The sequence below is a fragment of the Engystomops pustulosus genome, chromosome 8, assembly GCF_040894005.1.
Source record: "Engystomops pustulosus chromosome 8, aEngPut4.maternal, whole genome shotgun sequence".
In the NCBI taxonomy this organism is placed as follows: domain Eukaryota; kingdom Metazoa; phylum Chordata; class Amphibia; order Anura; family Leptodactylidae; genus Engystomops; species Engystomops pustulosus.
In genome coordinates this window covers 52,112,329-52,137,477 of record NC_092418.1, presented here as the reverse complement: position 1 = coordinate 52,137,477, position 25,149 = coordinate 52,112,329, and the positions used below count along the sequence as shown (strand labels likewise).

Sequence of the window (25,149 nt, the reverse complement as noted above, 5' to 3'; positions counted from 1 at the left end):
ACAAGGCACACCAGCAGTAAATATAGCAAAAATAGAAAAATATATGTCCTTACAGCAAAAACACAAAGCTGTATACCTGAAATGTACAGTCATGGCCATAAGTTTTGAGAATGATACAAATGTTAATTTTTACAAAGTCTACTGCATCAGGTTTTATAATGGCAATTTGCATATACTCCAGAATGTTATAAAGAGTGATCAGCTTAACAGCAATTAATTGCAAAGTCAATATTTGCCTAGCAAATTAACTTTTTCCCCCAAAACACATTTCAACTTCATTGCAGGCCTGCCATAAAAGGAGCAGCTAACATTGTTTCAGTGATTGCTCCATCAACACAGGTGTAGGTGTTGATGAGGACAGGGATGGAGATCAATCAGTCATGATTAAAGGAAACCTACCACCACAAATCTACCTATAAAGGTAGATCGGGTGGTAGGTGAATCAATGGGACGTGAGGATAGCCCTTTTAAGGGCTAATCCTCACGTCCCCGCACTGTTTTATAAACTTTTATTACTTATATATGTTAATTTACTTATGCGGCTACCGGGGCGTGGAGTAGCCGCATCTGAGGTTACACGAGGCGGCTACTCCACGCCCCGGTAGCCACATTACCCCTCCTACTCACCATGTTCGGCGCGCAGCTGCTCGTAGCTGCGCGCCCTCGTCCGCCGATCCTGCCGTCTGCGCATGCGCAGAACAGCAGGCCCGCGCCTGCGCGGTCACTGCTCTGAAGCCGGGGCTGCGCAGGCGCGGGCCTGCTGTTCTGCGCATGCGCAGACGGCAGGATCGGCGGACGAGGGCGCGCAGCTACGAGCAGCTGCGCGCCGAACATGGTGAGTAGGAGGGGTAATGTGGCTACCGGGGCGTGGAGTAGCCGCCTCGTGTAACCTCAGATGCGGCTACTCCACACCCCGGTAGCCGCATAAGTAAATTAACATATATAAGTAATAAAAGTTTATAAAACAGTGCGGGGACGTGAGGATTAGCCCTTAAAAGGGCTATCCTCACGTCCCATTGATTCACCTACCACCCGATCTACCTTTATAGGTAGATTTGTGGTGGTAGGTGCCCTTTAAGTAAGAATCACACCCCTGGCCCCTTTAAAGGAGACTGGTGCTTGGCATCATTGTTTCTCTTCTGTTAACCATGGTTATCTCTAAAGAAGATCATCATTGCACTGCACAAAACTGTCCCAACAGGGAAAAGTATCACAGCTAGAAAGATTGCACCTCAGTCGACAATCTATCGCATCATCAAGGAATTCAAGGAGAGAGGTTTCATTGTTGCCAAAAAAGGCTCCAGAGCGCTTCAAGAAGGACCAGCAAGCGTCAGAACCGTCTGTTAAAAGTGTTTCAGCTCCGGGATCGGGCTACCAGCAGTGCAGAGCTTGCTCAGGAATGGCAGCAGGCAGGTGTGAGTAAATCTGCACACACTGTGAGGCGGAGACTCTTGGAGCAAGGACTGGTGTCAAGGAGGGCAGCAAAGAAGCCACTTCTCTCCAGAAAAAACATCAGAGACAGACTGATATTCTGCAAAGGGTACAGGGAATGGACTGCTGAGGACTGGGGTAAAGTAATTTTCTCTGATGAATCCCCTTTCCCATTGTATGGAACATCTGGAAAACAGCTTCTTCATGCCAACTGTAAAGCATCCTGCAACCATTCATGTGTGGGGTTGCTTCTCAGCCAAGGGAATCGGCTCTCTCACAGAGTTGCCTAAAAACACATCCATGAATAACGAAAGAATGGTACCAGAATGTCCTCCAAGAGCAACTTCTCCCAACCATCCAAGAGCAGTCTGGTGATCAACAATGCCTTTTCCAGCGTGATGGAGCACCTTGCCATAAAGCAAAGGTGATAACTAAATGGTTCAGGGAACAAAACAGATATTTTGGGTCCATGGCCTGGAAACTTCCCAGATCTTAATCCCATTGAGAACTTGTGGTCAATCATCAAGAGACAGGTGGACAAACAAAAACCAACAAATTGTGACAAAATGCAAGCATTGATTGTGCAAGAATGGACTGCTATCAGTCAGGATTTGGTCCAGAAGTTGATTGAGAGCATGCCAGGGAGAATTGCAGAGGTCCTGAAGAAGAAGGGTCAACACTGCAAATAACTGCTGCAGTAACTCATTCTAACTGTCAATAAACACTTTTGTTATACATAATTTGATTGGTCTTGCATTTGTGTGTGATAAAAACATCTAACAAACACATATAAAAACCAGAGGGCAACAGATCATGTGAAAATATAATATTTGTGTCATTCGCAAAACTTTTGGCCATGGCTGTAAAATATATATATATATATATATATATATATATATATATATATATATATATATATATATATATACACACACACACACACATAGTACAGACCAAAAGCTTGGACACACTTTCTCATTCAAAGAGTTTTCTGTATTTTCATGACTATAAAAATTGTTGCTTCATACTGATGGCATAAAAAACTATGAATTAACACATGTGGAATTATATACTTAACCCCTTAATGACCTGGCCTTTTTGGTCTTTTCATTTCCATTTTTCACTCCCCACGTTCAAAAAACTGTAACTTTTTTTTATTTTTACACGTAAAGAGCTCTGTGATGGCTTGTTTTCTGTGTAACAAATTGCACTTCATAGTGATACTGGGAACCAGGGGAAAAAAAATTCCAAATGCAGTGAAAATGGTGAAAAAACGCATTTGCACCGGTTTCTTGTGGGCTTGGATTTTACAGCTTTCATTGTGCGGTTCAAATGACATTTCTACTTTATTCTTTGGGTCAGTACGATTACGGGGATACCAAATTTGTATAGGTTTTATAATGTTTTCATACATTTACAAAATTTAAAACTTCCTGTACAAAAATTTTATTTTTTGATTTTGCCATTTTCTGGCACCAATAACTTTTTCATACTGTGCTTTACAGAGCTGTGGGTGGTGTCATTTTTTGTGACTTTTGATGACGTTTTCATTACTATCATTTTTAGGTCACTTTTGATCACTTTTTATAGATTTTTTAATGTTTTTCAAAATTGCAAAAAAGTGCCATTTTTGACTTTGGGCGCTATTTTCCGTTACAGGGTTAAACACAGTGAAAACCCCGTTATTATATTTTGATAGATCAGACATTTTCGGACGTGGTGATATCTAAGGAGTTTAGGATTTTTACTGTGTTTATAGCATGGCACGCATCGTTAAGGGGTTAACAAAAAAAGTGAATCAACTGAAAATATGTCTTATAGTGATGGCGAACTTTTTGGAGACAGAGTGCCCAAGCTACAACCAAAACCCATTTATATGTCACAAAGTGCCAACGTGACAATTTAAGTAGTAACTTATTGATCCCTGCTGTATTACATGTTTTAATTGTATTGGTGTCATGAGTTCACCAATACAATAGAAAGATGGGGAAAATTGGATTGAAGCTTTACTCCAGGGTCCCCTGAAGAGGAAGAATAAGGGGACCCAGAACAGGAGCTCCAATGACAATCCATCTCTATCCACCCCTTCCCGCTCCTCCTATTGTCCTGGCAGCCAAGGATGTTGCTTTAAAATGGCGCTGAGCATGGCGCATCCTGGGCTCCATTGGACCACAGGAGAAAGCCTTGAGTCCCATCTGGTAAACTCTGTACTGGGGTGATGGCCTGGATACCCACAGAAAGGGCTCAGAGTGCCACCTCTGGCACCAGTGCCGTAGGTTCGCCGCCACTGGTCTAGGTTATTCAAAGTTCCCAGCTTTTGCTTTAATTACAGCTTTGCACACTTTTGGCATTCTCTTCATGAGCTTTAAGAGGTTGTCACCAGAAAAGTTTTTCACATCACAAGTGTTCCCTATGAGGTTTAATAAGTGGAAATGCTTGCCTTATAAATGGGGTTGGGATCATAAGTTGTGCATAAGTCAGGTGGATACACAGATATCCATAGTCCTACTGAATAGACTGTTAGAATTTGTATTATGGCTAGAAAATAGCAGCTAAGTGAAGAACGAGCGGCCATCATTACGAAAAATTTCAGACGAGTCAGTCCGAAAAATTGTGAAAACTTTGAAAGTGTCCCCAAAGCAGTTGCAAAAACCATCAATCACTACAAAAAAACTGTCTCACATCATGAGAACTGCCCCAGGACAGGAAGACCAAGAGTCCCCTCTGCTGTGGAAGATAAGTTTATCCATGTCACCAGCCTCAGAAATCGCAGGTTAGCAGCAGCTCTGTTTAGAGACCAGGTCAATGCCACACAGAGTTTTAGCAGCAGACACATCTCTACAACAACTGTTAAAGGTAGATTGTGTGTAGCAGCCTTCATGGTAAAATAGCTGCTACCACTGCTTAGGCCAGGCAACAAGGTGAAGAGACTAAAGAACACAAGGAATGGAGATTAGACCAGTGGAAATCTGTGCTTTGTAGATAGCAACCTGATATTTCCACAATCGCGCAGACTCGAGCGCTCAAGGATCTTCTGGACACCCGATATTTTGATATCAGCAAATATTTATTATATAAAATAATAAAATGCACTGTTGCGACGCGTTTCGGTCCGGTACCCGGACCTTCTTCAGGCAGTCAGGTCATCTGGCGTAGCACCACATCATCCTCCTACACTGCCTGAAGAAGGTCCGGGTACCGGACCGAAGCGCGTCGCATTTTATTATTTTATATAATAAATATTTGCTGATATCAAAATATCGGGTGTCTAGAAGATCCTTGAGTGCTCGAGTCTGCGCGATTATGGAAATATCAGGTTGCTATCTACATTGGAAATACCATCCCCGGTGACCCTGGAACACGGAGGACGGGCTTCAATCCACTATCGAGCTGCCAGGACACACAGGACCATAAGGATGATGTTATTGATCACGAAATAGGTGAGAGTCCATTCGGACAAACTTTTTATTCACACGTGCTTGCCGATGATAATACACTAGGAGAGCGCTCCTGTCTTCTTCTCTCTTGTTCTCTCTCCTATTCTCTTGGAGGGAGATTGCATTGTGTGCATGATCCACTCTGCTCCCAGGTTTTTTACAAATCTGTGCTTTGGTCTGAGGAGTACAAAATTTCAGATCTTTGGTTCCAACCGCCGCGTCTTTGTGCGATGCAGAAAAGGTGAACGAAAATACTGTACATGCTTGCTTCCCACTGTGAAGCATGGAGGAGGAGGTGTGATGGTGTGGGGGTGTTTTACTGGTGACACTTGAGGATTTATTCAAAATTGAAGGTATACTGAACCAGCATGGTTACCACAGAATCTTGCAGCAGCATGCTATTTCATCCGGCTTGTGTTTAGTTGGACCATCATTTATTTTTCAACAGGACAATGACCCCCAAACACACCCCTAGGCAGTGCAAGGGCGACATGACCAAGAAGGAGGGTGATGTGGTGCTACGCCAGATGACCTGGCTTCCATAGTCACCAGACCTGAACCCAATTGAGATGGTTTGGGGTGAGCTCGACCGAAGAGTAAAACAAAATGGCCAACATGTGCTAAGCATACCTCGAACTCCTTCAAGACTGTTGGATGACCATATCAGGTAACTGCCTCTTGAAGCTCATCAAGAGAATGCCAAGAGTGTACAAAGCAGTAATCAAAGTAAAAGGTCTTATAGAATATTTTCAGTTGTTTCACACTTTTTTGTATATAATTTCACATGTGTTAATTCATAAAAATATCCTGCACATATAAATATTTACCAAAAATGAATATACTGCACGCATAAATATATATGAGAAGTAAATAAGCACACATAAATTAAATGTACGCAACATCTGGGCTGCATTCAGGCAGCCACAGACATCACTTAATGATCAAATGTCTGTGTTGGCCTGATCCATCCTGATCTTCTTTTTGGCAGTCTATTCATAGTTGGGAATCCTTCTCCTTACGGCCATGACTTATTGTCACAGGTGGTCCCCTGCTCCACTGTCTCAGCTGGCGCAACGCCTGTGTGTCTCACTTGTCCCGGCTCCTGTTCTGACTACCTTTGCCATGCACGCATATTCCCGATCCCAGGTCATGCGAGCCGGCTTCACTGACTTTAAAGGGCCAGAACGCGGTTAATTGGCGTGGGCCATTTTCAGAAGATATACAAGTCTGCCTTTTCTTGCACACCCTGCACTTTGAGCCTATACTATAGAGAAAGCTCCCCTGCGATATCCCCGAGTATCCCTGCGTTTCAGTTGCAGTGTTCCTGCTTCCTGTTCCACGTGCTCCTGTGTGTTCCTGCTCCCGTGCTCCTGTGTGTTCCAGTCTGTTCCTGTGTTCCCACTTCCCTTCTGCCTGGACCTCCCATTGCTGACCCCGGATTGGACTTGACCTTGCATCTCTGCCGCCTGCCCGGCCCTGTGCCTGAACTTGACCACGAGACTGTCTCCTGTAAAGTTACCTCGACCTTGGCTGCCACCGCGGGAAAGTCGCACCTGAGGAACGACCCGGTTGTACCTGGACGCAGCAAGACCATCCCGCTCTGTGGCGGGTCGGCTAGTACCTTGTTGATTCGAGAGGTCAGAGGCGAATGGGCAGACTGGTTCAAGCTGATAGAAAAGCAACAGTGACTCAAATCGCCACCCGTTACAACCAAGGTAGGCAGAAGAGCATCTCTGAACGCACAGTACGTCGAACTTTGAGGCAGATGGGCTACAGCAGCAGAAGACCACACCGGGTGCCACTCCTTTATGCTAAGAACAGGAAACTGAGGCTACAATTTGCACAAGCTCATCGAAATTGGACAGTAGAAGATTGGAAAAACGTTGCCTGGTCTGATGAGTCTCGATTTCTGCTGCGACATTCGGATGGTAGGGTCAGAATTTGGCGTCAACAACATGAAAGCATGGATCCATCCTGCCTTGTATCAACGGTTCAGGCTGGTGGTGGTGGTGGTATCATGGTGTGGGGAATATTTTCTTGGCACTCTTTGGGCCCCTTGGTACCAATTGAGCATCGTTGCAACGCCACAGCCTACCTGAGTATTGTTGCTGACCATGTCCATCCCTTTATGACCACAATGTACCCAGCATCTGATGGCTACTTTCAGCAGGATAATGCGCCATGTCATAAAGCTGGAATCATCCCAGACTGGTTTCTTGAACATGACAATGAGTTCACTGTACTCAAATGGCCTCCACAGTCTCCAGATCTCAATCCAATAGAGCATCTTTGGGATGTGTTGGAACGGGAGATTCGCATCATGGATGTGCAGCCGACAAATCTGCTGCAACTGTGTGATGCCATCAAGTCAATATGGACCAAAATCTCTGAGGAATGCTTCCAGCACCTTGTTGAATCTATGCCACGAAGAATTGAGGCACTTCTGAAGGCAAAAGGGGGTCCAACCGGTTACTAGCATGGTGTACCTAATAAAGTGGCCGGTGAGTGTATGTATTTAGCGTTCTTTCAGTATCGTGCTGCACTCTTCACTTTGAAATCTCAGAGCTAAACAATGGTCCAGGACCGATCCAGAAGTCCCAATGTTAAAAACACATAAAGATAAATTATATAACAATTTTCTTATATGACCGGAGCTCCGAAGGTTCTTTATAATTTTACTTCCTTTTCCAAATGTTTAAGATGGTTGCCTTCATTTGTCCTTCATTTCGCTCACTGGCACAAATCCGCAGATCCTCCAGATAAGAATAGCCCACCGTTCAGACCGGCACGAATGCCGTTTGGTTCCTCCTATTGCTTCCACCGTTCAACACAGCGGACTACCATCGGTGTTTTGAGATCAGGCACACCTACTATCAGTGGGAGTTGCAACTTCACTTATGGAGTTGCTCTACTGCTTGACACACTTAATATGATGTATATGAAAACTTAAAATATATGTCATAGTGTGTCAAGAGGTAGAGCAACTCCATAAGTAAAGTTGGAAATCCCACTGATAGTAGGTGTGCCTGATCGCAGAACACCGATAGTGGTCCGCTGTGTTGAACGGTGGAATCAATAGGAGGAACCAAACCGCATTCGTGCCAGTCTGAACGCCAGTGGAGGATCTGGGGATTTGTGCCAGTGAGCGAAATGAAGGACAAGTGAAGGCAACCATCTTAAACATTTGGAAAAGGAAGTAAAATCATAAAGAACATTCGGAGCTCCGGTCAGATAAGAAAATAGTTATATAATTGTTATAATTTTTTATCTTTAAGTATATATGTATCCCATACCAGCACCTGTCTCCAGTATATAGGTAGTCCCCACATATGCCCCACAGTAGAAAGGTAAAGCCCAGCACATATCCCCAGTATATATTTAGCACAGAAAAAAAATACTTACCTACCTACACTCCCTGGAGCTTACCCCTCCTCGCTCCCGTGCTTCTGGTTTGCACAAAGACGCAGGCAGCGGTAACATCGCTACTTGTGTCCCGTAATCAACGTTGTGGGCGCCTTACAGATGCACATAGCGTGAGCTATATTGAAGTCTAGGATGCGCTACCATGGTGAAAGGTGAGGTTGGCACCCTAGGCAATCACATACCCCTCATCCTGGCCCTGGCACTATCCTTTATGTGTTATCTTTGTACCTGTTAGGTTGAAATTCTCACAGGTGGGTTACAGCTTCCAATATAGGGTCAGTTCTCAGGGGTTTTTTACTGCACTGATTCATCTACAAATACATACATATTATATTATATATATACACATACATTAATTATAATAATAATAATAATAATAATAATAATAATAATAATAATAATATGTAAAATGTTCGTGCTCTAAATGCCAGTTCTTCCCAACTGAGCCCAGCTCTGTCCCCAGACTATAGATAATTGCCAGGTATGGGGTGTTACGATACCCAGGAAAACATGCACAATAAACGACCCTAGATAAATTCTTTGAGGGTGCATTTCCAAAATAGGGTAACTTCTCATGGCTTTCTATTGTGCTGGTACCTCAGGGGCTCTGATGAAGCAACATGGAACCCAAAGACTGATCTTGTGAAAATGATGCAGCAAAAGCTAAATTTAGGTCCTTACCTTCTGCGGCTTGCCACATATGGGTATTACCATAGATGGAAGAACCCTCATGATGATTTCTGGGCTGTTTGACTACAGTGGCAGACGCTTGGTAAAATATATTTGGCCCTAAAATGCTCACTAAACCAATAAAAAGTTCTATAAGAGGTGTAGTTTCCAAAATGGGGTCATGTTCTGGGGTTTTATATGGTGTTGGTACCATAGGGACTCAGTTGGTACCTGAAAACATTTGTAGCTAAAGCTCACCACCAAAAACTCAATTCCCTTAAGCACATCGCTCTGCGCCGTAACAGCAGTTGACATCCACATATGAGGTACTGCCGTAATCGGGAGAAACAACTATTTTTTTCACATCTGTACATTCGAGGGCTAAATAATAATAATATTTATTTATATAGTGCCATCAAATTCCACAGCATTTTACAAATCATAGGGGACATATATAAATATAATATTACATTACAGAGAACGAACAGTCATATGGAACAATAGGCTAAAGAGTTTATTCTATTAAAAAAAATGAAATGTTAAAATTCCAACTCCCTTTTATTTGATTCCTGTGAAACAATCAAAGGGTTAAACAGGCTTGTTGTTGATTTGAAAAGTTAGAGATTTTAATTATTGAGGTGTTTTCTACATGAGCCTCTCAAAGTAAACTTCTCAAACTAAAATTGGTCACAGAAAACATAGGGGGAGATATACCAATCTGTTAACGCAGGAATAATGGAGTAATTTGCACCTGTAATGCTGTGCCTCAGATTCACTGTCACATGTAGCACTTTGACCACGTTTAGATACCGAATCAAAGCGCACAGGGGCGTGCCTGGCCCATTCGCATATGGAAACACATACGATCGGTAACCAGCACCTGGTGTTTTGCTATTAGACAATACAAGACACTGGGTGCTTGTTACCAATTACATGTGTTTCCATTGAAACACATATGCAATCACACAGTGGCACACCTCTGTACACTTTGTTACCGTTTCTAAGGGCGTGTTCACACGTTGCGTTTTGGTTGCGTTTTCATTGCGTTTGAAACGCATATACAACAGCTGATGTGAGGTAATTTGCCTAATTACATTACCGTTTACGTTTGTAAACGCAATGTTAACGCTTTGTTAATGCATGTGTTAACATCGCGTTTGCGATGCGTTTTGTAAACGGAAAAGTTTACAGTGATGTAATTAGGCAAATCACCTCTCCTCAGCTGTTGTATATGCGTTTCAAACGCAATGAAAACGCAGGTCAAAACGCAACGTGTGAACGCGCCCTAAACAGAGTCAAAGTGCTATGTGTGACAGCACCCTCAAGGTTTTAGACCATTTTTAGGCTGTTTTCGGACTCCTCTAAAAAAAAGACTGTGTCCTCAGTAACAAGGCGGTGCGAACGGACAGAAAATAGCATATGTGCCAGAATATTCAATATTGTGGTACAGCAAATTCGACCAACTAATAGGAGGTGCAAAGCACAACTCACCAGTGTTTCTGTGCTGTATGAGTCCGTATATACGTAACGTTTTTGATATGTGCATGTATGCCACTGTATCTGTACCGTACCCGTATAATATTCAAGGGGCTGCCAAATGATGGCTGGCTGACAGAATGCACCTCCCATTTGTTCTATTCCCCTTGAATACTACACCTCTATATAACAGCACACGGTGCAGAACCCTATATAACACATATTGTAAACATTCCCATTGGCCTCTATGGGGCACATGGAATGAAAAAAACTAAAGAAAAAAACTAAAGAAAAAAGGACATATTTATTTGTTATGCCTCTCTCACAGTATGGTACGGCTGACAATACAGCCATGTAAATTGAGTGCCCTATTGTCCATTGAAATGAATGTGGCCATATGTTACCTGTATTAATATAAGTTTAACCTTTAAAATAAGTTTTAACAGAGTTTTGAACGGTAGTGTGAACTTAACCTAACACACAAAAAAGTTGCAGGATACGTTCATCCATTGTGCTATCGCACTAGATTTACAGTCCACATCTGATCAGTGACATCACACCTGAAGAATGCTTGTCAAGACCTGGAGCTGTGTAGTAAACAAGCTCAACATCTGTTTACATGATTCGACTGATTTACTGCATTCCGGACACCAGTAGATTATGCAGTGACATGCACATTACCCTCGGGATTTAAACCATCCACCTCTGTCAGCCATCAATATAGCATTGGCCATTTTGTTAGCAGGGGGCTACGTACATAATGTTTTTCCTCACCTATTATAATCTATGTACGTTCCCGTCAGCAGTTGGCGGTTAGCTCGTTTATTGCTCCGAATTGCGTTCTGTTAGAGTTGGACTCCAACGATTTTCTACCAAAGGCACTAGAACTATAGACGCTATCCCAATGGAATGCACAGTAGAAGAAGCGAAGCGGCTGATTGACACAAGCTTCATCCACTGAGGCTGTGAGGAAGTCCTTCTTACGTCATGTGGGCGGATCTTCCGCTTTAGTGTAATAACAGTAAGTGGCTGGACGGGAAACGCGTGTACGGCAAAGGCATTCGTGCAGGTAGATGTCATTTGGAACTGCTTATAACGGTTGCATTTAATGGTAACAAATGATTCAGTGTACACAAGTGAAAACATTAGAGCCTCTGGGGCATGGATACTTTTCTAGTTTAAGGCCCGCTTGTATAAGCTGAGAACCATTGTAAAGATATGATGTTGTTAAGGGAAAACAAAACCTCGACAAGTAGGAGTACTATATTAAAATGCAAATGGTCCAATTTCTCGGCAATTCAGCGCTTAAAATAGTTTGTTTGGCTGCAGCTTGAGGGCAATAATCTGACTATAAAGAAAATAACGTAGGGTAACAGACACGGTGGAATATGAAGCTAGGAAAATCTGCATCAGAATCTGGATGTAGGTTTGCAATCTCATGCTCTATGGCAGTGGTGGCGAACCTATGGCACGAGTGCCAGAGGTGGCACTCAGAGCCCTTTCTGTGGGCACTCACGCCATCACCAGAGATGACTCCAGGTATCTTCCTGCAGTCCCAGACAGCCCAGGACTTGCTGCGCACAGAGATATTTTAAAGTGACAGGACTACCTGGGACTACTGGAGGGGTGGGAAGGTGTGGACAGATCTGGATTATCATTGTAGCTCCTACTCCGGCCCTGACAATTCTTCCTGTTTATGGGACCCTGGAGAGAAGCTACAATGATCATCCAAATTTCTTCTATTTTCTGCTATATTGGTCCCCTCAGGGTGCTGGTATAAATGAAAGCTGTGACAGAGCAAGGAGTATAAATCACAAATTAAATTTCTGTGTTGGCACTTTGCAATAAATAAGTGGGTCTTGGTTGTAGTTTGGGCACTCGGTCTCTAAAAGGTTCGCCATCACTGCTCTATGGCTTGAAACAGACGTACAAGCCGTGATTTAGTTGTAATTGCGACTTCTCTACCCTTCTCCTCCTGTTTGGGTGGTAAAAGGGCCCACTTGGTTGGGCAGTGGGTTTATGCGGGGCATTACCTATAGCCTATTCCGGAATCTGTGTGGGCATCTCCCCTGCAGAGTTTATCGCTGAATCCAGTAAATTGGTCCAGCAGTGACCTGCCCCTGGACGATATGTGGCCCCAGACTCATTGGAGCATATAAAACCCATTTCAGTTAGATAACCTCTTTAATCTCTAATGGTCTGTTCTATTCTTAATTTGCAGCTGCTTCTTTCTCTCTCTTTGCTAGCCTAGTTATCCTAGTGGACTTCTCACAGACTGCAGTTTTTCTCCATCAGCTAATAGAACGTCATGAAATCTTCTCCTGCAGAATTTGCCGGAGCATTTTTCCACACTGGGAATAAAATACCACAGTCGCCTACAGTGATAACAACTACATTATACTAGGGTTGCACCGATTCCAGAATTTTGAGTGCGATACCCAGAGAAGTACAATACCGATACAATACTTTGAAGAAAATATCTGAATTCAACGTTAAAAGGGTTTTCCCATGAAGACTGTTATTAACAAAAATGAAGCATTTCACATACATAAGTCCAACCTGTCTCTATCAGTCCTGGTGTACACAGTTTCAGTTGCCCCTAGACAGGACCCTGTAACTTCTGACTTTGGGTCTGGCTGCCATCGTGGATTTATTTGTGATATCATGCAGCCAAGATTTCTGTCTGTCTCTGCTGTGTGTCTGTGGCCACGCCCCCTGCATGGAGCTCAGAGACTCTCACTGATCACTTCCTGCCAGGAGAGCAGAAAAAGACAGGGTGCAAACTACAAGGAGATCAGTGATCCGGGGGAAGGGGGAGGCAGGCACATATCTGTGAGATGTAGCAGCGCTGACAATGTCTGTCAGCTTCTGTGTAATAGGCATCATGCATCTCTGGTCTGTCTCATCTCTCCTTCTATGTGTCAGTGTGTTTGTACAATGTCACAAACCGAATTGAAGTGTATTTACACCTGTACCCTCATAATCTAACCACATTGTCATCCCACAGAACTAGATCGATGATAATGTGTCTTCCTAGAGAGACCCTGCCCACACCCGGGGGTTTTGCACTGAGCAGCCAAGGGAATGATGGGAGCTTAAATAGCAATTACACTGATTAACATTGTAAAGCAAGGGGTTAAAAGGATCTTTATTGTGTAAACATCACTAGGGGATTGAGATGTGAGAAAACCCCTTTAAGGGTCCAGTCACATAAGGGCGTTTACATTGTGTATAGAAACACAATGGAAACGCCTGGGGGCGTAGCGCTGCCCAATAGCGAATGCATTTCCATTAAAACGCATGCGTTCAGTAACATTCAACCAGCGTTTTAGTTTTTAGCCCCTTAAGGACGCAGGGTTTTTTCGCTCATTTCTCACTCTCCACCTTCAGAAATCCATAATTTTTTCATGTACAGAGCTGTGTGAGGGCTTATTTTGTGCGTAACAAATTTTACTTTCCCGTGATGTTATTTATTATTCCTTGCCGTGTACTGGGAAGCAGAAAAAAATCTAAATGTGGAAATTGAAAACAAATGCATGTGCGTCGTGTTCTTGTGGACTCAGTTTTTACGACTTTCACTTTGCGCTCCAAATAAAACCTCTACTTTATTCTTTGTTTCGGTACGATTGCGGTGATACCAAATTTATAAATAAATTTTGTATTGCGTTTTAATACATTTTCAAAAATTAAATGAATGTGTACGAAAAAGAAAAAAAATGCCATCTTCTGAGGCTAATAACTTTTTCATACTTTGGTATACGGAGCTGTGTGATATGTAATTTTTGTGAAATTAGCCAACGTTTTCATTTCTACCATTTTGAGGACTGTGCGACATTTTGATCACTTTTTATTAAATTTTTATGTCATGTAAAAAGGTGTAAAAGCCGCATTTCGGACATTTGGACAGTGACCATTTGGAGGTCACTGTCGGCAATAACCGTTTTTATATTTTGATAGATTGGGAAAAAACTGGGAAAACCTATTGACTTGAGTGTAAGCCTAGGGTGTTAATTGCATTGGTCACAGCCAGTATATTGCTAGTCATTTCCCTTCCCCCTAGTATATAGCTTGCCCCTGTAAATAACAAGCCAGCATTCCCCCAATATAGCCAGCCCCCTGCCCAGAAATATTGCCATCCCCAGTTTGCCCAATTCATAAAAAAAAGAAAGTTAATACTCACCTTTCCGACACCCCCAACAGGTATTGAACCTTATACGACAACTGACCACCCTTTTCCAACCACATTTCAATGTATTTTGATATGTGCCATATTAACACTCCCTACCTTCGAAAATGTAAAACTTATTATTATTTTTTTTTTAATGTAAAGAGCTCTGTGACAACTTGTTTTGTGCGTGACAAATTGCAGTTCATATTGATGGTATTGAATATTCCATGCCATGTACTGGGAACGGGGAAAAAATTGTGAAAAACTTGTGGGCTTGGATTTTACGGCTTTCACTGTGTGCCCTGAATGACATATCTACGTTATTCTTTGGGTCGGTACTATCACTGGGAATCCAAATTTGTATGGGTTTTAGAATGTTATTATACATTTGCAAAAATTAAAACTTCCGGTACAAAATTTTACATTTTTTTTTATTTTGCGCTTTTCATACTTGCTGTACGGAGCTGTGGGTGGTGTCTGTTTGTGGGACTTTTTATGACGTTTTCAATGATATAATTTTTAGGACTGTATGGCACTTTTTATTGAATTTTATTTTTCAGCTGGTCTGTGTGTCTTTCTCTTAAAGTTCCAGCAAGGGATTGTGTTCAACTTCCTACCTACCTGTCCTGCAGCCCCTGGTGGGGAAAATAAAGGAAACTCTATATGTCTGTAATTAACCGGTTAAGGACCGGGCCCTTTCCTGTTTTTTCATGTCCATTTTTCACTCCCCACCTTCAAAAATCTATAACTTTTTTATTTTTACACGTAAAGAGCTGTGTGACGGCTTGTTTTCTGCGTAACAAATTGCACTTCATAATGATGGTATTAAATATGCCATGTACTCGGAAGCGGGAAAAAAATTCCAAATGCAATGAAAATGGTGAAAAAAACCATTTGCGCCATTTTCTTGTGGGCTTGGATATTACATCTTTCACTGAGAGCCCCAAATGACATGTCTACTTTATTCTTTGGGTCGGTACGATTAAGGGGATACCAAATTTGTATAGGTTTTATAATGTTTTCATACATTTACAAAAATTAAAACCTCCTGTACAAAAATAATTTTTTTGACTTCTGGCGCTAATAACTTTTTTATACTATGGTGTACGGAGCTGTGGGTGGTGTCATTTTTTTGAGAAATTTGATAATATGTTCAATGATATCATTTTTAGGACTGTACGACCTTTTGATCACTTTTTATAGATTTTTTTAGATTTTTCAAAATGGCAAAAAATTGCCATTTTCGACTTTGGGCGCTATTTTCCGTTACAGGGTTAAACGCATTGAAAAACCGTTATCATATTTTGATAGATCGGGCATTTTCGGACGCGTCGATACCTGATGTGTTTATGATTTTTACTGTTTATTTATATTTATGTCAGTTCTAGGGAAAGTGGGGTGATTTGAAATTTTAGGTTTTTTTATTATAATTTTTTTTTTTTTTTTAACTTTTTTTTATTTTTATTTATACTATTTTTCAGACTCCCTAGGGTACTTTAACCCTAGGTTGTCTGATCGATCCTATCATATACTGCCATACTACAGGATTTTCTTCCTCATTCATTACAATGTGCACAATGTAATGAAGGGGTTAAAACGAAATAGCCTCTGGTCTTCGGAAGACCCGAGGCTACCATGGAGACGGATGACATCACGGGGAGCGGCGATCCCAGGTAAGATGGCGGCGCCCATGCGCCGCTATCTGTTTGAGGCTGCCGGCAGCTTTGCCGGCAGCCCATGCTGTTAAAACACCCGCGATCGGTGCTAGCAATATGCAGCAAAGACTTACCGGCTATGGAGAGGGCTCAGCCCGTGAGCCCTCTCCATGCAGCGCGAACCGGTTAAATATATGCATACAGTCCCTAGGTACCAGTTTCATAAGGTAGTGTGTTCTCTAGCAGTAACACCTTTCAATTAGGACTAAGGAGGCAGGGCAGTGCAGTTATATAACCGACCCCATTACTATCATTGGACTCATATCAGGTGAGTTGCATATAAGTTTACAAACTGATTTTTTTTAACATTGCAGCCTTGAAAATAAACCATTTAGGGATAATTGTAATGGATTTTTTATATTTTTATTTTTTTCTCCTCATAAACATACTTTTTACAACACACTGGGCTTGCAGCTCCCTACACAAACAATACACATACAAAAAAATTTTCTGATATCTTGTCATCGTCATAATAACGTACTATTATTCTATCCATGGTGCATAATCATGGAAAGCAAGTAGTAATGCCAAGAAAAGCCCAACATTATGAATGTAACATATCCTACATTTTTCAAGATACAACATGGCAATGCTTTTTAATCATATGTTAATTTGCATGGCAAATTAAGCAGCTAAAAACTCAAAAAACATTCACCCCGACATACCACGAATAAGTACAGCTTGTCCTGCAAAAAATAAGCTCTCAAACAGCTCTGTAAACAAAACAATATAAATGTTATGCCCATTGTTACATGGCAATGCAAAAACAAACAAATTTCATACAAAATGAGTTCTATATTCTGCAAAACAAGTTAGCTATAAAAAGCCATATAAATTGGGGTATAACCATAATTGTGATGACCCATAGAATAAAGATAACACATTATTTTTATGGTATAATGAACGTCCGGGGGAAAAAATGCTAAAAGCCATAAACAAGAAAGAGTTAATACAATCTGATTAGCAGATATTAAACCCCTCTGCAAATGATGTACCTGAAAAGTGGATCTCATCCACAAAAAAATACTCCTTCCATTCTATTCCCACCGTGTGCCCATACAGCAGTCACCACCACATATGGGGCATCCTCATACTCGAGAAAAATTGAGTATCAAACTTTAATTTGATACTTGATTCGGCATTTGCAGTAATACTTTGTGACGGTTTAATTTTTGGTCAAAATTAATACATTGTCTTTAAAATTACAGCATGTAAATTACACCTCCATTTTGTTTTAACCCCTGTGAAGCATCTAAAGGGTTAACACACTTCTTAAAGTTGTTAAAGCTGTAGTTTCTAAAATGGCATGATTTATAGGGTTTTACTGCTATTTAGGCCTCTCAAAGTCACTTAAACATAAAGTTTTGGCGACCATGATAAAAATTAGAAAAATTGCACCGACAATTCGGAACCTAAAAAAGAGAATGCATAAAAAGCCACGCCGTTTATAAAGTAGACATTTGGGAAATGTTAGTTATAAAGTTACTTGGGTGCTATGACTATCTTCCTGAAAAGCAGAAAATTTTGAACTTAAAAACTTTTGCCAAATTTCAATTTTTTTCATAACTAAACACAAAAGATATTGTCAATTTTTCTATTACTTTGTTTTGTCGTCACACATTGTACTTCAATCTCAAAATCCCCTGGATATGTTAAAGCGTTACGAGGGTATAACCTCCAATAATTACACAGGGCAAATTTTAAAAATCAGGACTGAAAATGGCTTAGACACAAATGTTAATACAATAAATCATTAATATATTACTTTTTCCCTTGTTTTCATTATGTATAGTCCCCCATATCTGTCAATAGTTGGACCATATCAAGTTGTAGACAGTAGTGAGTTTTTAATGCAGATTTCATGTGGATTTGTCTATGTAGTGTTTCGTTTTTTATGCAGTGTTTTTATGCAATGTTTTTTCCCCCTTTTTCTTTTTACCATCCCTTTAGGCTGAGGTAATTATGCATGAAAACTGCAAGTTGATACAGATTTTAACTTTCCCATTGACTTTAATGTAAAACAAAGCGTGCAAAAAATCTCTAAGGATGCATAAGAAAAGTAACATGATCATTATTTTCCGCACTGAGCAGCATTTTCCACACTGGAAAAAATGCATTGTCTACATTACTTTTTCCAAATTAAATTTTATTTAATGTTACTATATTTAATATGCTACAATTTCCTGCACCAAAAATCTGCATGCAGGTAGCTTAAAGGGAACCTGTAGCCACATTATTCTCAAATACAGCTAGTGGTAGGTTCCAATAGAGCCCTAGAACTTAACTGACAACCTTCTTTTAGCTAAAAAAAACTGTTTGCCTTAGATTTCCATAAATTCAACGTTATAATTTTACCTGGTATCCAGGGCTGTCTATAGCAAGTCAAGGTGGGCGTGGCCTCCTCGGGCTGAATCCAGTATCTCCTACCCATGCTCTCTCTGCATGCAGCAGTAATGTCATGTGACCAGGGATCCTCACAGGTAATTTAGAAAACTGTACGCCGAGCATATATCTCATAAAATCACAGCAGCCTGCAGGGAGAAGAATAGAAGTCCATGCAGGCATGCTATGATTTTTTTATGTGGTCAGATATGTGCATGGTGTACAGTTTTCTAATGGTTGACCATAGAATGTATAGGCTCCTGGTAGGTTCTACCATGTGCCAATACATTCTAGCATTTTCAGTATATGAAAAGCCTAGAATGTATGGTCTCCTGGTAGTTTCTAGAAAGTATGGGCTCAGGGTAGGTCCTGTGTCCTGTCCATAAATTCTAGTATTTTCACTATAAGAAATCCCATTGCAGGTCCTTTAGCCTTCTAACATTAGAAAACTGTAAACCAAGCATTTATCTCATGAAAGCAGAGCAAATTGCATCACATGAAATCACAGCAGAATGCATGGAGAGGAGTAGAAGTCCAAGCAGGCAAGCTGATTTTTTTATGTGGTCAGATAAGTGTATGGGGTACAGTTTGCTAATGTTTAGAAGCTAAAAGACCTGTGATGGTGTCACCCTGGTCACATGACATTAGGCCACGTTCCTTGACTCGCTCTTAAGATGCAAAGTTACCAGGCAAATTTATAGCTTTGATTTTGTGGGGACCTGAGGGAAACATTTTTTAGCTAAAAGAAGGGGGAGGCAGATAGTTACTAGGGCTCTATGGGAACCTGCCACTTTTTTGTTTTTGCAAAAAATGTGGTGTTTCTGCGTAATCTGTGTGCGCTATATAAATAAAGAATTATTTATTTATTTTAATGCTACTCTATTATGCTTCAGTTTTGCTCTACCAAAATCTGCACGGAATGCGCAACATGGGAAGATAGCGAGAAGTGTAACTATAGATTTGTGTGTGTTTTGTGTGAAACTCAGAAAAATGCATTTCTGTTCCAGGGTTGTAGCTGGTCTTGGAGCACTCTGTTGGAAAGCTGTGCACCCCTTCTTCTGAGTAATTGTTGTGGTATTCAAACATAAGCCTTCTCCAGTAGTGAAACACAGAAGAAGGAAGAAGCTGTGTTATGTTCAGTGACAAAATCTCACAAAGGCGTGTAATTCTGGAATTTAAATGCATTTTTACCGTTCTGCTTCTACTAATAACATACACAAAGGTATGGTTACACAGATATCTCCAAGGCTGTTAACTAACACTGTAGCTTTGTATGGTGAGCCCCTTGTTACAGGGATTTTCCCAGGAATACAAGTTAGGCCCTATCCACAGGTGATGAGACCCCCACAGATCACGAAAATGAGGGGTCCGATGGGGTCCCACGTACCTCAGTCGGACCCCTTCGACGCTCCGACTAAGGCATCCCTGAGACCCCCACCGATCAGCCAGTTAGGTCCTAACTTGAGTTTGTGGGAAAACCTGTTTAACCCTTCAGTGCCGCTCCACGTAAATGTACGGCAGCTTTTACTGTGTCACATTGCAGAAAGGACGTTTCAACTTCAACCGGCTATATCTCCTGAACCATGGCATCTAGAAACACAATTCTGGTGTCAAATTAAACACCAGGAGATATATGGATTGTGTATAGATGCTTCACTGAGCCAGAGATATCCACTCTTAACGTTGCCCTAAAAGAGTAGATTTTTTATGTACACCTTTTTGATGCCGATTGTAAATTTAAGTGGATATCAACAGTTCTGTTGAGCATCTGTACACAATCCTATATCACATTTATCATATAAAAGGGGAAACTCTCCTGTTTAATATGACATCGTAACTTTGTTTCTAGGTGCAAGGGTTCAGGAGATATAGGCGTTTGAAGTGTGCTCCCCTCCAGACAGTCAGCAGAAGGCAGAATATAGGAAACACTTTCACTTTTCATTATTCCCGAAGTACTGTACATGCACCTTCTGTAGCTGAACCTGGGAAAGGGTGATGGAGTAATTCTGTGCATACTTATAACCTACTTTAATTAAAGTTACTACTTTTTCAAAAACATTTTAATTGGAAAAATGACAAAATTTTTTTTTATTTTTTTCACATTTGTAGTCAATTATTGGCAAATTTTAAATATGTAATTAAAACTATTGTATCAAGATAAAGTCTCACATGTCTTGAAAAGAAAAGACAAGTTAAATTAGTTATGATATGTACTGCATTTCCATCATGATTTAGTCATTTAAAGAAATGCATAGCAGATCCTCAGAAATTGACCTGGTCTTTCTGGCACCAATGACCATCGGTGCTGAAAGGGTTAAAGGGCATCTACCACCAGATTACCATTAGTAGACTGTCCTATTAAAGCCCGTTCCACACTTGCGACTGTGATGCAATGAACTCGCATCACACTCGCAACGCATACTGCCGGGATCGCACGGCCCGAACGCTGCACACCGGAAGTGAACTGACATGCTGAGGTCAGTCCCGGTGTGCAGCATTCGGGCCGTGCGATCCCGGCAGCACGCGTTGCGAGTGTGATGCGAGTTCATCACATCACACTCGCGAGTGTGGAACGGGCCTAAGGCTGCTCATTGTCTCTAGGGGCTGTTTTCACTAAATCATGACCTTCTGCTGTTGTGAAAAAAGTCTATTCAGATTTGTTAATTAGCCTGAAGCGCTCCTCTGTAATTATACACCCCCCCCTGCCTATTCGTATTCACTTCTAAGTCCGTCCGTATTCACTTCTACAGCCGGTGACATCAGCCGTCTGTCTGCAAATCTTGTGAATGCGCAACAACTTTCTCCTTGCACAGTCACAGCCTAATGAGTTCTCGCATATGCGCAAGCTTTGCAGACAGCCGACTGTTGTCACCGGCTGTCTGCGGAGACAAGTGAGGGACGGAGAAGTGAATACGAATAGGCGGAGGGTATGCATAATTACAGAGCCATGAGTCGCTCAGGTGTCGCGTACCTGAGCGCCTTGGGCTAGTATACATATTTAAATAAACTTCTTTTTTCCCAACACCGGAGGATCAGAATTCAGTGAAAAGATGTCCCATCACCCCCTAGAGCAGTGGTGGCTAACCTATGCCACGCGTGTGGCCACGCGCACCATTTCCACTGCCGTCTCTATATAAATCATTGGAACACTGGCCAGGCAGGAAATGCTGCCGCTCGCCGAGAGCTCCAGTGAACTGTGGTCACTAGTGTTGCCTTAGAGACACGGCAGCAGGTCAGTGCCCGTCCCTCCACTCCCTCGCCCCTGCAGCTCAGGAACACAAGGAGAATGAAGCAGAACTGCAGGATCATACAGCAGCCAATACAGATAAGTGCAGGAGGAGGGCAGGAGCTGCTCTGTGTGTATTTCAAAGGCAGCAGTCAGGTGGCTTTGGGACCCTAAACAACTATAGGTCCTTATTGTTTAGTGTGCCAAATTGCCCTGTATGACAGCTATCCATGGCCTCATATATACTACCCTTCCCATGTGTATTTTTTTATATATGTATACGTGTGCGTGTGGCCACAGACGACTGTCATATGTGGTGATTTGATCGAAAATTCACCTGCCTGATTCCCTGTAACTTTGCTGTTCTGTGCTCCCACCCTCCACCCTACAACATACACTTTGCGCTACAAACCCCCTGCTTCCTATTTCCCCTGATACTTCCTTTTAATATGTAATGTAGTATACCACCCCATTAATAAATAGGTAACACATACGTGCATAACCCAAGGACTGCAGCCAGTAAAAAAGTACAATTAATACTTACCTTCTCACAGAAATGCAAAAGGTTGAATGTGTACAGCAAAATATTGCTCTGGGGAGCACTAGGATTTACGAACCAGTCCCTCTTTGATTCGCACACACAGACAATCAGTTTGGATCAAAGGCTGCAAACCACAGGATTGTATCACCAAGCAAGCTTTACTTCTAATGGTGAGGTCACACGTTAATGTTAGTGCAATGTTATTGCTCTGGAGCGTGCTTTTGCCCGATGCATAAGTGTTTCCATGGAAATGCATGCGATCAGTAACCAGCACCCAAGGGGGCTTATTTACTAAGGGTCCCGCAGCTGCATTTCTGTTGGGTTTTCCGACTTTTTCGGGGATCGCGCTGCCAGGACAGGGATTTAGAAGGGCATTGTGTTGCACATGATCAGATTTTGGCGCAATCGGGCAGGCTCTCATGCAACACAAATTTGGAGGAAGGGGCGAGCGAGCCGCCGGACGATCTGATGGATTCGGACAAACCGGGGGACTTAAATTTCAAATAGTGTCACAATCCAAGCACCTACATGCATTGGGAAGTAGATGGTGAACTCCGGTGTACCTGAGCGGGGAGCGTCACATGCAGGATATCGGGCGAACGATGTAAGTAAATCACGGCACAGTGCATTCTCTTCGGACACTCCGGATCGGGGAACGTGCAGGACCAGGTAAGTAAATGTGCCCCCATGTCTTGCATTGTAGGGGCATGTCTAATGCACAAGTCCTTCACACTTTCAAGTTCCATCTCAACCATGTTAACAAAATATGTATGAACCATGTATATAAAATAAAGTTGCAAGATCATATAATTTTATTATTGCTGTGATTATTCAGTTTTTATTATTTACTGTATATACTGGCGTATAAGACTACTTTTTAACCCCTTAAAATAATGGCTACAGTGGGGGGTCGTCTTATACGCCGGATATACGGGGGCCGCACTGTGTGAGGTGTTTTTTTTCCCCGTCAGCGCGTAGAGAGCCGCTTCCTGGGACCGCCGCGCATGCGCGGCAGTCCGCCTCTCACAGTCATTAGAAGAGGCTTAGTACGCGCTGACGGGGCGGCGCGCTGTATACTAATGCAGCCGCCCTGTCACAGCGGTCGGCGTCACAGAGCTGGGGGTCACAGGCGGCACTTACAGAAGCATGTCGGATCTTCATTAATATCGCAGCTTACAGTTATGATCACCAGGCACTTGCTCTCTTGTTTGTTTTGCAAAGTTTTAAGCAGACTTTTTTTCATTTGGGAGAGGGGTAGTCTTATACAGTGAGTATATACCAAATTCTATATTTTTAGGGCAGAAGTTGGGGGTCGTCTTATACGCCCAGTCGTCTTATACGCCGGCATATACGGTAATTTATTATCTCTTTTCTGTCATTAAGACACTGGGAAAAATGTATGAAGTTTTCAGAGTTCTGGTGTAATTTGCGCCAGAAGATGCTTTCTGCCTCATTTATCAAGGCTTTTAACACGAAGGGTGATGTCAGACATGGTGTTTTTGGTCCGTTTTTAAACATCCGTTTTCAGTCCGTTTTTGGCAGTTTACCATGCATTTGGCTGCTTACAACCTGTTTATCTATTAAGATAATTGGGAAAAACAGACTAAAATTGGACCAAAAACACCATGTGTGGCATCACCCTAAGGGGGCATAGTCTTTAGAAAAGGGGTGTGTTTTCCACAAAGCGGTGGACAGATAAAACAACTCTGTGAAGGTGTAAAGTAGAACACAAAAGTTTTAAACTGCGCAATAATTTTGTTTTGAATTTCTAATTACACAGTTAGAAAAGGACTTATATTTTGATTGTTATTAATATTCTTTTCCCTCTTTCTGTATTAAAATAGATGTACCCTATCAACATCTTTTAAAGTGAACTTATCACCTGGAATGTTCCATTAAGGCTCATTCACATGGCCGTCTGCGGAGACGTACATGCGGCCGCATGTACGTCCCCATAGACGGCAATAGCGCCACGGTGCAGATACGGTGCCGATCACGATCCGGGCCACTCACCGGTATGTCCACACGACAGGCATACCGCGTATGAATGTACCCTTAAGATGGTGATAGTTTCCAAAACTTTATGCTATGTTGATTTTATTTTTTTTTTTTAATCAGATCTTTTTTATTAACCTCCATGAACACTTTTTCCATTTACAACACTAAGTGTTTTTGATTGCTTTCCTTTTTTTATGTACCCCCTTTTCTAATCTGATGTTCAGGCATTCTTTCAGTTCTTTAATAATAGGGGGTATTGGCTGAATCCATTTGGTTGCTATTAGCTAGCGGGCCTAGTAATGTATACGAGACATGCCTATGATGTTAGGTGTTACAGTGTTATCCAGCAACCCCAACATACAGATCCTTGGGGATGCTTCTGAGTGTATTGAAAACAATGCTAATAGCACATTGTAATGAATGAGGAGGAAAATCCCCATATACTGCCATACTGTAGTTAAAGTACCCTAGGGAGTCTGAAAAAATAGTAAAAATAAAAAGAAAAAAAAGTAAAAAAAAATAAATAAATAAAAAAACCTAAAAATTCAAATCACCCCCCCTTTCCCTAGAACTGACATAAATATAAATAAACAGTAAAAATTATAAACACATTAGGTATCGACGTGTCCGAAAATGCCCGATCTATCAAAATATATAAACGTTTTTTCACTGCGTTTAACCTC

The 25,149-nt window shown here is 41.8% G+C and overlaps 2 protein-coding genes across 19 annotated transcripts in view; one reads left to right on the top strand and one right to left on the bottom strand.

The window, feature by feature from the left end:
- Window positions 1–11,414, bottom strand: part of ORMDL1 (ORMDL sphingolipid biosynthesis regulator 1) — a 125,437-nt gene extending 114,023 nt beyond the window's left edge. Inside the window, exons 1-2 of one of the 2 annotated variants that reach the window (XM_072120936.1) lie at window positions 11,211–11,414; window positions 8,520–8,602 (exon numbers count right to left, since the gene is read on the bottom strand). The gene's annotated coding sequence lies outside the window, so the exon portion shown is untranslated. The remainder of the gene's footprint in view (window positions 1–8,519; window positions 8,603–11,210) is intronic. The other variant, XM_072120935.1, reaches the window with a different exon arrangement.
- Window positions 11,063–25,149, top strand: part of PMS1 (PMS1 homolog 1, mismatch repair system component) — a 357,887-nt gene continuing 343,800 nt past the window's right edge. For 3 of the 17 annotated variants that reach the window (XM_072120924.1, XM_072120923.1, XM_072120919.1), the window contains exons 1-2: window positions 11,076–11,505; window positions 19,709–19,923. In XM_072120924.1, coding sequence (XP_071977025.1) covers window positions 19,881–19,923 — 43 coding nt within the window. In that variant the 5' untranslated portion in view covers window positions 11,076–11,505; window positions 19,709–19,880. Of the gene's footprint in view, window positions 11,506–19,708; window positions 19,924–25,149 lie in introns of all 17 variants that reach the window. The other 14 variants (XM_072120928.1, XM_072120917.1, XM_072120926.1 and 11 more) reach the window with 12 other exon arrangements.